At 40.3% G+C, this 12,723-nt stretch overlaps 1 protein-coding gene across 1 annotated transcript in view; it reads right to left on the reverse strand.

Annotated features, from left to right (window-relative positions):
* FBXL7 (F-box and leucine rich repeat protein 7) overlaps positions 1–12,723 on the reverse strand; it is a 281,590-nt gene that overhangs the window by 169,764 nt on the left and 99,103 nt on the right. Inside the window, exon 2 of the mRNA XM_089674833.1 lies at positions 9,963–10,052. Coding sequence (XP_089530959.1) covers positions 9,963–10,052 — 90 coding nt within the window. The remainder of the gene's footprint in view (positions 1–9,962; positions 10,053–12,723) is intronic.

Consider the following 12,723-nt stretch of genomic DNA (forward strand, 5'->3'; position numbering starts at 1 on the left):
ATTTTTGCATTGTGTTAACACCTTCGGTTTTTAAAAAATTAAAATAACAAACATGGCTATACTTACAATATTGCCAAAAGTATTGGGGCGCCTGCCTTTACATGCACATGAACTTCAATGGCATCCCAGTCTTAGTCCTTAGGGATCAATATTGAGTTGGCCCACCCTTTGCAGCTATAACAGCTTCAACTCTTCTGGGAAGGCTGTCCACAAGGTTTAGGAGTGTCTATGGGAATGTTTGACCGTTCTTCCAGAAGTGCATTTGTGAGGTCAGGCACTGATGTCAGACGAGAAGGCCAGGCTCGCAGTCTCTGCTCTAATTCATCCCAAAGGTGTTCTATTGGGTTGAGGTCAGGACGCTGTGCAGGCCAGTCATGTTCCTCCATCCCAAACTCGCCCATCCATGTCTTTATGGACCTTGCTTTGTGCACTGGTGTGCAGTCATGTTGGAACAGTAAGGGGCCATCCACAAACTGTTCCCACAAAGTTGGGAGCATGAAATAGTCCAAAATGTCTTGATATGCTGATGCCTTAAGAGTTTCCTTCAATGGAACTAAGGGGCCAAGCCCAACCCCTGTAAAACAACTCCACACCATAATCCCCCCTCCACCAAACTTTACACCTGGCACAATGCAGTCAGGCAAGTACCTGGCAACCTCCAAACCCAGACATGTCCATCGAATTGCCAGACAGAGAAGCATGTTTCGTCACTCCAGAGAACACGTTGCCACTGCTCAAGAGTCCAGTGGCAGCATGCCTTACACCACTGCATCCAATGCTTTGCATTGCACTTGGTGATGTAAGACTTGGATGCAGCTGCTTGGCCATGGAAACCCATTCCATGAAGCTCGCTACACACTGTTGTGCTAATCTGAAGGCCACACAAAGTTTGCAGGTCTTTAGCTATTGACTCTGCAGACAGTTGGTGACTTCTGCACACTGTGCGCTTCAGCATGTGCTTCCCCTGCTCTGTCATTTTATGTGGCCTACCACTTCGTGGCTGAGTTGCTGTTGCTCCCAGTTGCTTCCACTTTGTTATAATCCCACTAACAGTTGACCATGGAATATTAATTAGCAGAGAAATTTCACGGATGGATTTATTGCACAGGTGGCAACCTATGACGGTACCATGCTTCAATTCACTGAGCTCCTGAGAGTGACCCATTCTTTCACAAATGTTTGTAGAAGCAGTCTGCATGCCTAGGTGCTTCATTTTATACACCTGTGGCCATGGAGGTGATTGGAACACCTGAATCCAATGATTTGGAGGGGTGTCCCAATACTATTGGCAATATAGTGTACCTGCTCTGTGCAATGGTTTTGCACAGAGAATCCCTAATCCTCCTCTTCTAGGGTCCCCTGCTGGTGCTCTTGGCCCCTCCTCTTTTAGGGTGCCCCCAATGGATGTGCCCAAGCCACCCTATCTGTGTCCATTGCCCCCCGCTCTCATGTCCCAGCATTTGATTGACAGCCAATGGCTTCCACTGCTATCATTCTGCCCAGTGAGGAGGGAGACATTGGCTAAAGCTGCTGCTCTCATGCACATCGCTGGATCTGATCAGGCTCTGAAAGTGGGGTTGGCGGGAGCTGCATTAGGGTGAAAAACCTTAAGGCATTATAACCACTTTAATGTGCATTGCATTAAGGTAGCTCATTAAAATGAATTGGATGCTAATGCACCAAAAGTCCTAAAAATCAGATGTGACACAAATTCACTATAGTGCATCTCTGTGCATTTCTGTGCCCTGCAAATCATGTGTTCCTGTGTTAGGGGTGCCATTGAAAGTGCAATGCATGTAAAGCGTATAGCCACACATTGAGGTAATATGTGCACATTGACACAATGCATACGTCTAAATGGACCCTATGGCTAAACTCCAGGCACATTTATTTATAAAGAAATTAAATCTGAGCTCCAGCCAATCAGAAAAAATCACAAATAAAATACATGTATGGGAGCTGTGTTACCAGCCAATTTTATTTTATTTTTCTGTCCATCCAGATCTGAGATTTACAAAGCTTTGGCACATAGTAAAACCTTTTCTGGAAGGGTTTCCCCTTACAGGTCTTCTCCCTCTGCCAGCCTGTGACAAAACAGTGAAGAGAAAAGCAACACACTAATGACCTAATTTCTCTATCACTCTTTTATTTGCATGTTTCATATTAGTACATGAACACAGCAGCATTACTGACCGGCTCTTTATTCTGCTTCTTCTTTTGTTTCTTTAATCTACTTCTCCTTTTCCCAGTCTGAGCTCTGTTGAATAAGGGATTGTAAATTCAGCCATAGACAGTTTGAATGTTGGCCGGTTAAGCAGAGACTGGCCAAGATTCGAAACATGTGTGGCCAGGCTAAATGTACCCAAGTTGATCGATCAATCAACATGGGCACAACCAGCCTATCCAATTTTGCATAAATATATTTGATAATTGCTAGCGGCTATTGTGTTCTCTGGGTAGGGACAGCTCCCCTCGTCCCCCACTGGGAGCATGCCTGTGTTGATGGGGGAATCAAGCAATTTTCTTTCCTGCAACCCATAGTTTCCAAAATACAAATTGCACTGTCTATGGCCGGCTTCAGAAGGTAATACCATTTAACATTCAGGCACTTACACTGCTTGCAATAAAAAAATAGAAAATATTATGACCTCCTAATGAATACATAACTGCATTACTTGAGTATTTTCTTTTTGCATGGACTTCCTCTATAGTCTATGCTTTGTTTTTATTAAAAAAAAGTGTGCATTTGTTTACATTGAGCTTCCATTAGTGGTTAAATCTGTCTCTACATATGTCCCTGAAAAGCAGCACTGATATTGGAGGGGGTGTTAGCAAACCAGGCTTTGTTGCTTTGCACATACTGTCATTGTAACAGTATGGTGAACGAATAAAAAGTTAACAGGAAAGGGAAGTAGAGGGATCCTCAGCATGCAGCTGATTTTTCATTGTCCAGTCATAGACTGAAGAAGGATCTGGACCAAGCTGTAATTTTGTAACTGCAGTGAAGTTGTCAGAGTGGTCCAGAACCTGCCTGTGTTGTCTAGCATCAGTTCCTAGATCACAAGAAAGACAAATATTTTGGCTCTCTGTAGGCAGGGAATGATTTCATATAAGTTTAAAGAGATGCTCTTAGTTAAAATACATTTGACCTAAGAATACGGCAACACCAACAAAATCTTTAGCATCTGATATTAACAGATATGTTTGATGCCTGTGGTATTGGTAAATATAGTAAATATATTTTAAAGCCCAACTCCAGGAAACTTGAAAATTCTTCCTTGCTGTGTAGCTGGCCCACACTGCAAAGCTTATCTCCTTGTTCAGGTCTAGGTGGCATAGAAAAGAAGATTTGCTTACCTGATCCTCCACCTCTCTGTGCTTCTAAGCCAATCTCCACAGCATCGTCTCCCTGTGCTCCAGCAGTCTAAGGCCCTGCCATCATCATAAATGATGCAGGGCCCATAGTCTTGCATTGGACATGCTGATGTAGAGAGACTATCCACCACCAAAGCAGACTATCAGGTAGTAAAAAAGCGCATTTGCTCTACCCTAGACTAAATGAGCAGGTAAGCAGTGCCTCCGAGTAAGAGGCTGAAAAGGTGATAAATAGTCTGAAGCACTGGAGAACTGGGTTCCTTCTCCTTAGGAGGGTTCCAGAGCTTGAGGGGCTGCTGGCCTCAGGCAGCTAATGGACTGTAAATCGGCTTTAGAGGTCACAGTGGTGTCAGGGCTGAGGGCCCAGATAGATCTGCTTAGAAGCTGGCTGCAGGACCTCACCACAAGGGATTTGGTCTGGAGAAGGACTTTCTCACTCACTAGAGAAAGCTGGAAGCTGGTAGCTGTCCTATGGACTTGTGAGTAAAGACCCTAAATTGATCCCTATGACTGTGCATGGTTCTAGAAATCGCATTAGCTACCAGTAGTTGTGCTTAGGCACAAGCTAACCAGATGCCAAAACACTTGCCTTATGGTCTTCAGCTGTGGGGCCTTAGACCAGGGTCGAACTGACCATTTGGAAACTCGGGCACTGCCCGAGGGCTCAGGGTCAGTAGGGGGCCCTGTGAGATGTCCCTGGTACCTTTTTCATAGGCTTTTTTGAGTTTGGGCAAGGACACAGGGGCCCCATGATCAGCTATTGGCCAGGGGCCCCATGAGTTGTCACTCCGCCCCTGCCTTAGACTTAAACATTGTCCCCAGCTGTGAGGCCTTAGCCTCTTCAGAAAGTTACCTCATGGAGGTTTAAATTGTTCAATTGTCTACTTATAGAAAAGATTGTTCTCTAATTGCCATGTGCTAATAATATTCCATGTCCTGACCCCTCTCCTGTTAAACTTCCTTCAAGCAATACAGTTCAGAAAGACTTCCCTTAGACTGTGCTACTGGAGCAGGTGTGAATGGACTGGTACATCCGGTGGTGAGCAGCCTCTGTACTTTTAGGAAAAAAAATTGTTACTACCAGCGACCTATTTGGGGGTAGCGCTACAAATATTTAGTTACTGGGTTGATATTAGGAGGCTTGTCTATACTGCCTTCCAGGCCAAGCAGCCATTCCTATTTTTTTTTCCCTGTACACAATATCCTATGAATAAACATCACCGAAACACGTTAACCAATTTCTTACATAAACATACATATGTTTATGTTCAAGTACATAAACTTTAACTCATTTCAGTGGTTCTCACTCTTCACGTTTAGCTACACTTTTTATTATCCTTCATCATCCTCAGACCTAAGTACACCAGAATTGCTGCTCAGAGCCGTTACCACTACTATTTTAAATCTTTCAAATGCGTTTAAATCTCATTCTTGGTATATGAATAGTGCATTACAATGATACTTAGATTGTAATCTCCAAGGATCAGGGCCCTCCTATCCCTCTTGTATTGAACTGTATTGTTGCTGTATTGTCTCCTGTTATATTGTAAAGCACTGAGCAAACTGTTGGCGCAATATAAATCCTGTATAATAATAATAATTATAATACTAACAACAGCTTTCATCACTACTGGTCATAGACAATGCTTCATACTTTCAATTTTTCTCAGTTCATCGGCAATACTGCTGAGTAAATTTTTCATCAATGTATACTGTAGAACTATAGAAATATTATTCAGTGTGCTGTATTTTGTACAGATCACTGCAGTCCCAAAAGGAACAAGCAATATGTCATAAATTAAAGTTAAAAAATAACAGTATCTATATTGTTTACCTGATGCATTCTACCGTAGTTCTTCTATATGTTTTTTTACTTGATGGGAGCACGATCAATGTATAAAAAGCACAGGGTCATCTCATATTACATGAACATTATACACAATAAAAATGACTGTCAATACATCCTATAGTGGCAACAATGTAACCAGCAACTATGGATTTTTGGCTTGTTAGCAGAGGTACCTAGAAGGTCATCATAAAATGATTTCATCCCATCCTATGCCAGCACAACACTAATAAGAAAAGATGGGATAGCACAGAAAAAAAACATTAAATAAATAACATTCTTGAATTGTTTTAAACAGAGACTGGCTAGAAACCATGAAGAATGAACCAATAAGCATTTATCTGGACCTATTCCATATTGCTTTTTCCAAAATTCCAAAAGCCTTTCAAAAAAGAAAACAATGAGACATACTTAAGTATGTGCTTTATTCTTTTGAAAGTTAGGAAGCCAAGCAAATGCAGCAGTGGCTCTGTTGTGGCCCAGGGTCGCCAGTAAACAGAAAGAGCTCAAATGGAAAAAATTAGAGTGCATATTCGGTGTGGCTGGAATTAACATTGGTAAGCAGGGTCAAACATTGGCTAATGTCTAGTCTTACATACTTAACCTTTTCTAGAATTTCCCATTTAGTTATTGAGTTTTTAAGGCTTCAAAACGACCAGCCAATTTCCATTAAGAATACTGCATATGTTTACAGATAACCGTATCTGTCAGACATATAGAAAAGTGCAAAGTGCAGAAACTACACCAAACCTATTTTGATCACTATCAAAAAATCATGATTTCTCTTTGGTTTAATAAGGTATACCTGTTACAAATCTGGGAAACTGAGCATATGATAAAATAATACATTTGCAGGGGTTACTTTCGGGTCAGACTTTATTTGGAATGAGCAGAGAACGTTAGTGCACGCTAGTTGTGGCCATGTGCACTTCTCTAGGCACGTTACACATCCATAATCCATAGTCCCTGGTCCATCTTGGTAGCTCAAACAATAGATGGTGGCTATATTCCTACATACAGTGTGTGACCATGGAGAATGGACATAGCCACCCTAAAACAGGACGTCAAATCACAGCAGCAAAATAAAAGGAAATTGGAGATTTGAAGAGGCTGAGAGCAATAGAAGGTATTTTTTGAGTTAAGAATATGTACTTTTTATTTTTTCTGCATAAACCAGAGTTTAGTGTCACTTTAAAGTTTCCACTTTTGCCATTTGAGAAACCCCAACCATATGTTTGTTGTGTGTTCCCATTCAGAGTTCCTAAAAATCATTAAAAAAAATACTTCTTACCTTTATAGTTGCATCTTTCAAGCAGAATTATACAATGGACTGCAAACTATTTGAACAATTTCAGAGTGACATAAAGGGGACAGAGCCAGTTTCCTCTTATTAGCATGCAATGCAGATCCCAAGCCTTGAGATCTTTAGCTTTTTGTTGGGACAGACAGCATTGAAATCTAGTTTACAGCTAATATCAAGATCTGCCAGCACAGTACAGATAGAAATGTTACTTCACAGCCCCCTCCTTAACATTACATAGGTGGGACGCCAGGTCGGTGGCTTAAATTGGAACTAAACTCATCACTCTTACTGTATACCAACTGAATCATCAATTAGCTGGTGTCATAACTGATCACATGCTCAGTACCATGGCAAATGCAGATCAAGTAGACATTAGGATAGCAGCATCCTTGCCTGTAAAGGATAGGAGGATGTAGTTGTGCTTTAAGTAAGTAACAAAAGTAAAAAGCACTTAATAATGTAAGCAGCAATTTTTTTTTTTTTTTTAGGTTATGCTCTGTAAATGGGAACATGTAACAATCACTACTCAACCATTTCATGCTATGGCCTACACCACCAGTTCTTAAGTAACTACAGGACTTACCAGCTGGCAGGAACCATTGTGTGTGAGGATGGGGTGGTAGCAAGCATTTGACACATCTGAAATACCTCCTGTCGTCATAGAGCAGTGAAGCAAAGGTGCTTCAACTCAGGAGCCTGACAATGCCTACTTGGAGACATTCCCTTAAGTCTTGATCCTGGCCTTTGCCCTTGGTTAACCCTTGTATCTCTCCACCACCATGGTTTTTCATACAATGTGCCTAAGGACGGAGGTAATTACAATATTTTTCTGTTATTCTTTTGTATTTGGCATTCTAACTACTGTATTATATGGCTGACTGTATATTATCTTCTTTACACCCCTGATATTGGTAAAACTGAATAAACGTTTTTGAAAGTAAAAGAATAAAATTATTTTTTTTAGCGTTATGTGCATTTGTATTTTATTCTATAACTTCTAGATTCACTATTGCACACAGTAACATTTGAGTTTTTTAAGGGAAATTATATCAGTGATTAGGGAAAAATACTGCATTTCAAATGCTGAGATATTTCCCACAGCAACCAAACAGACTCCCACTGTCGATTTTTTAAATCCAGGATCTTAAAGGAAAGCCTATAAAAGTAAATCATTAGTGGTTACAGCTCCGTTTCTAAACCCTGCAGTTATTTTAAAACATGAAACTTTTTAAATTAGTTTCTTTGCAAATGTATCTTTTTAGTGATGGAGAATTACTAATGTGAATAGTAAAGTGTTAACTAAATGGATCTAAAATGTAAATGGGTTTCAAAGTATGAAAGCAATTGCGTAAGCATGACAAAATGTGATAAACAATTAAAAACATATACAGTGAAATGTAAGTAGCGAACCACATATGGTTTAAATATCTTTCTTCACAAACTATGGCCTACTATTCCTGATGCATGGGTAAAGGACATGACTGAAATGAACTAATCAATGACACTTACAATCATGGATCTAGCTAGACCAAGCATGCGTCAGCTATCTACAGTTTGTGAGGCTGATTTTCTAAGGGCAAATAGGCTGTTCATTTTGCAAGGGAATTTTCCCATAGTTTAGTGATTGAGGGGAAGCTACACTGCCTTCCATCATCCATTCATGTCCAAGCAATATATTATAATATGTTACCTTTTTTTTAATTTATTTTCCTTGCACAGCAATATTTACCACTTTCACTATACCAAGGGAAAATTCACTTGCAAGGTAAACAGCTTATTTGCCCCTAATAAATGATCTCCTGCATCTCTGAGGATGTTCTTTTACTTGTACTTAAAGCAGAGCTAAAGTCCTGCTTTGAAATCTGAAAACAGGTAGGTTCTTTATTGAAGAAGAGACATGCAATGCCTCTTCTGCAATAAAATAAACCTACCTACATACTTGCAGTCTTCTTTGGAATAAACACTGAGCTATGGAAGCACAGCGCAATTTACATTCCGGCACAGCACCTGTGTGCCAGATTGACTGCAGTCCTACACATGTGCCAATGAACATGGCCTCAGCTGGGCACCCAGAAGAAGCTGGGTAGAAGATGATGGCACCAACAAATGTTGCTGGATTGCTGAAAGATAGGTAAGCATTGCAGAGTTAACTCTGCTTTTAAAAGGAAAAAATCCAGAGTGTCTAATATATATGGACTGGTACCATTAGTGCTACAGGTCTAGAATGTGGAGTCTTAAAATTTACTTCTCATAAAACAAATTATTAATAAATAGGGGAATAAAGATGCTAGGTAACCCCACATCCCAACTTACTGGCGGAGCTGAAAAATATGGATGTATCTGAAAACATACAGGTAATGTTTAGAGTTGTGTCAGAGTTTCCATACCTAAGCCTCTTGTTTGAGGTGGTTGTAGCCGTATTAGTGCACTTACACCAGTAACAATTGAGTACTGTCTGTGATACTTTTTTTAATTGTACTAACATTCAGGACAAGCTTTAGGGGCATGTCCCCTTCCTCAAGATCCAAGCAGTACTACTTCACAAAGTTTTAGCAGAATGTCAAAAGAAACAATCTCTGAGGGTAAAAAACAAAAAACAAAAAAAGAATCCCCTTACCTTTTCATTAAAGTGATCAAACAAAAAGGACTGTGTGGAGATTCACCCTCTGCATTTGCTATGATGACCAATGCCAGTGGGACAGAAAGTGTTGGAAAATCCAAAGTTCTCACCAGAACAAGAGCTTTGACACATCTTCCAATGAGGACCCTCGTTCCAATGACAACTGTCTACAAGAGTTTTCCTCTTACTTCCTGTTGTATTTCAATGAATGGAAGTGAATGTAAATCTCTCTAACAGGACCCAAATGGAAAAAAAAATAAAGTGAAGGGTTTCACCCTTCCCTACTCAGTCCAGAACTAAAAAAAATGTTTAGCTGTACAAACACTAGTCTAAATGCTGGTATCAACCTGGGCTGCTTGAAGGCACCTAAGTAGTATCAGCCAATTTGTTTTAGAGCACAGATTTGTATTTCTTGTGTTTGTGTGCTGGAAAAGGTAGGGGTTCCTTTAGTTTCAAAAGATAAAAAAAACTGTTGCTAATAAGACTTCTGACGTTTTTTATTAGTTTTCAGGTATAGTTGCAGATCTGGTTAAGTCAATTACTTTTTCTACGTTTCACAAATAAAAGTCTACATTTCCTGTCTTTCTATGAATGAAATTCAACTCTAAAGAGCATAACCACAAAATGGAATAATAAGCAATTAAACACTAAAGTTGCAATTCTATTATTAGAATACTGAGTCAAAATAAATTGTTTAAATAACTGGTTAAAAACATTCATTTTCATGGCTGTAATAGCAGCATACTGCCATCATAGACAAAAATCTCTTAACTCCAGGGACTGACAAAAGCATATTCTTATGAGGACCAGATGTGTACCTTCACTAGTAGCCACATTCTTGAGGGCTTTAGTCGGTGTGTGATCTGTACTTGAACTCACGTCGGATGAGATGCTTGAGCTGCCTTTGCCTAAAATAAAAAGCAAAGATAGAAATAAGAGCACTGGAATCAATTAAAAATACTTCTAGTTAGCAGAAATGCAAACAGCCATATTTACTTTATTCACTGTATAGGAGTAGAGATAGAATTAAATAAAAAATATTTATAAATATGATATATACTGCATGCAAACATAAATATTATATACTGTATATTTGGATAGATCAACTAAGGATCCATTAACATAAACATTTTGACACTTGATTCCCAAAGCACCACAACACTTATGTGGAAGAATTCCATTATTCTCATTGGGAGCATTTACACCTGAGCACTGTATTGCTTATCGTCAACAAGCTAAAAAAAAGTACATGAGCTTTTGTTGGGGCACACATGCATGTTTTGGCCCAATTTTCCTGTGCATTTTCAGGTGCTCTCATTTAAAACTCTGCTCTCTAAAGCAGCCCATCGAGTAATTTTTTTCTTTTCAACCAAAGGCTCCCCTCTGAGCCTTTGTATTCTGACAATGAGGAGACTTCCCAGCCATCAGAAAAACATTGCTACACTGCTATAGCCGGCAGAGCTGATCGAGTGTGAAGAATTTGACAGGGTGGTTTTACAAAAGTTAATTGGTACATTGACTTCTGTACAACTAGCCTGCCTATACATGGATTTAAATTTAGCCAGTTTCTGCTGAACCAGTTTCTATCTAATACTGCATCTGTCCCCTGCCAGCTCTAAGTGAGAGAACTCAGCGATCACAGTGGCTGGCTCAGCAGCTCACTTACATTACAGGCTGAGCCACGTGCTGCTCCAGACTCTGGGGTGGATCCTGACTTTAAAGTCGGGATCTTTCCCCAGTCTGGATGACTGGCTGAGTGATATCACCCTGCTGTCAGCTGAGAACAGGTCACAGGAGTGCAGAATGACCTGCACTCCTGTGATGCACAGGAGAAATACAGCCAAATGAGCTTTGGCTGCACTTCTCCTTTAGGTGTAGCAAACTCCTTCCCAAGCTTAAGGCCAGGACTATATTGTGGCAATGGTAAAGCATGGTGGAGACACAATCATGGTTTGTGCAGCCATATCTTGGTATTCTGAAGGCCTCATCATTAACTTGAAAGGTAGAGTGACTGCCAGTGACTAAGTACAAATTTTAGCCAAACGTGCACCCCATGATGCAGATATTGTTTTTCAAAGACCAAGACAATAATGCTGCAATTCACAGAGCTGGTGTTGTCAAATCATGGTTTGACAAGTATACAGACAAAATATAATATGGTCAATTTTGGAGATCAAGGTTTGGACTCGTATCTTTGTGAGAACTGGTTTTGTCAATTCCTATGAGATTTCAGGCCGTCTTGGATGTCAAAGGCTGTCCAACACCACATTAGGTAACGATCTTGTTCTTCTACCTGGTGTTTCCATACTTTTTTCCAAATATATATATATATATATATATATACATACACACAATTTATTACAAAACCAACATTTGAGATGTGAGTTGTGGGTGGCTCAACCCAAGGTTTAACCACAAGCTTTACAGCGACCGCACTAAGTAGTAATGTTGAAACTGCTTTACCACTGAGAGCTGATTAATTTCACAGCAGGATGTTCAACCCTCTTTACCTCAAACATGCTAACTGATGCTTTTTCTGATGACAGTGTTTCTGGCATCTATGACTAGCCCAGTCAAAATACCAATGCCTCCATTGAGATTGTCATGTTCTCAAAGACTGCCTGATGCATACTAGTAAAGCAAGCTGATAAGCAACATGTATGGCAACTCTGAAAACTTTCCAATTGACTGCAGGCCAGAAACAAACAGGTAGTTCTCCAGTACAGCCCTCTGCCTCCTTTCACATTATAGTCCTCCCCTCTTCTGGGGATGGCTATTCACCCTCTGTGCTGGCCCAGCACCTCCACCCTCCCCTCACCTCCCTACATAGCCTGTATGTATCTGCCAGGGAGGAATGAAGGAGAATAAATGACACTTGAGTGATAGTTCTGAGTTTGCTGGGGCTGCTGACATCACTTCCAAGATGGCAGCTCTCAGCAGCAGTCTCAGGGCTTTTTGATGTGATAACTAACATTCCTAATATACATTAAATGCACATATAATCTTAAGGGAAAATTGTTGTTGAAATGATTGATTTGGCAACAGGGTCTCTACAATAAAACAGATACAATTAAATCTAGTTTTTGACATGCAGGCCTCAAGTGGTGGTCATAAATCAGCAGGAAGATCTGACTATAACAGGAAGTAAATGTTGTGCTACCCTCTTGAGATCCGCTGGTTTTGGGTCCCCCTTTACTTCCTGCACAGCCAGGCAACACGCATTTTCCACTTGCATCCAGAAACTAGAAACAGTCCATGGGCTTGTTTTTTAGTTTTATTAGGGAATTTAACTTGGATAGGGTAAAGGGGTTATGGGATGCCAAACTTGATTGAATAATTTGAGGAAAACTTCCTTCTCTAGAAAATGCTACTAAAATGGCAAATGAATGACTGTGGTCCAGCTGGAACTCTGACAGTCTTTTTAGCAAAGTACATCAGCTTGCAGGAGCTCTGAGTCCCCTAGAATGGATTTCAGCAGAGTCTCAACTAGATGCTCTAAGTCCCCTAAGTGTTCAAAATACCAGCCCACTTAGCTAAAGTATGTGATCCCAGGACAAGGGATATGGTAAGCTATGAATT

This window comes from Staurois parvus, unplaced genomic scaffold (assembly GCF_062004578.1).
Source record: "Staurois parvus isolate SC_StPar_1 unplaced genomic scaffold, SC_StPar_1.0 ptg000153l, whole genome shotgun sequence".
Lineage (NCBI taxonomy): Eukaryota > Metazoa > Chordata > Amphibia > Anura > Ranidae > Staurois > Staurois parvus.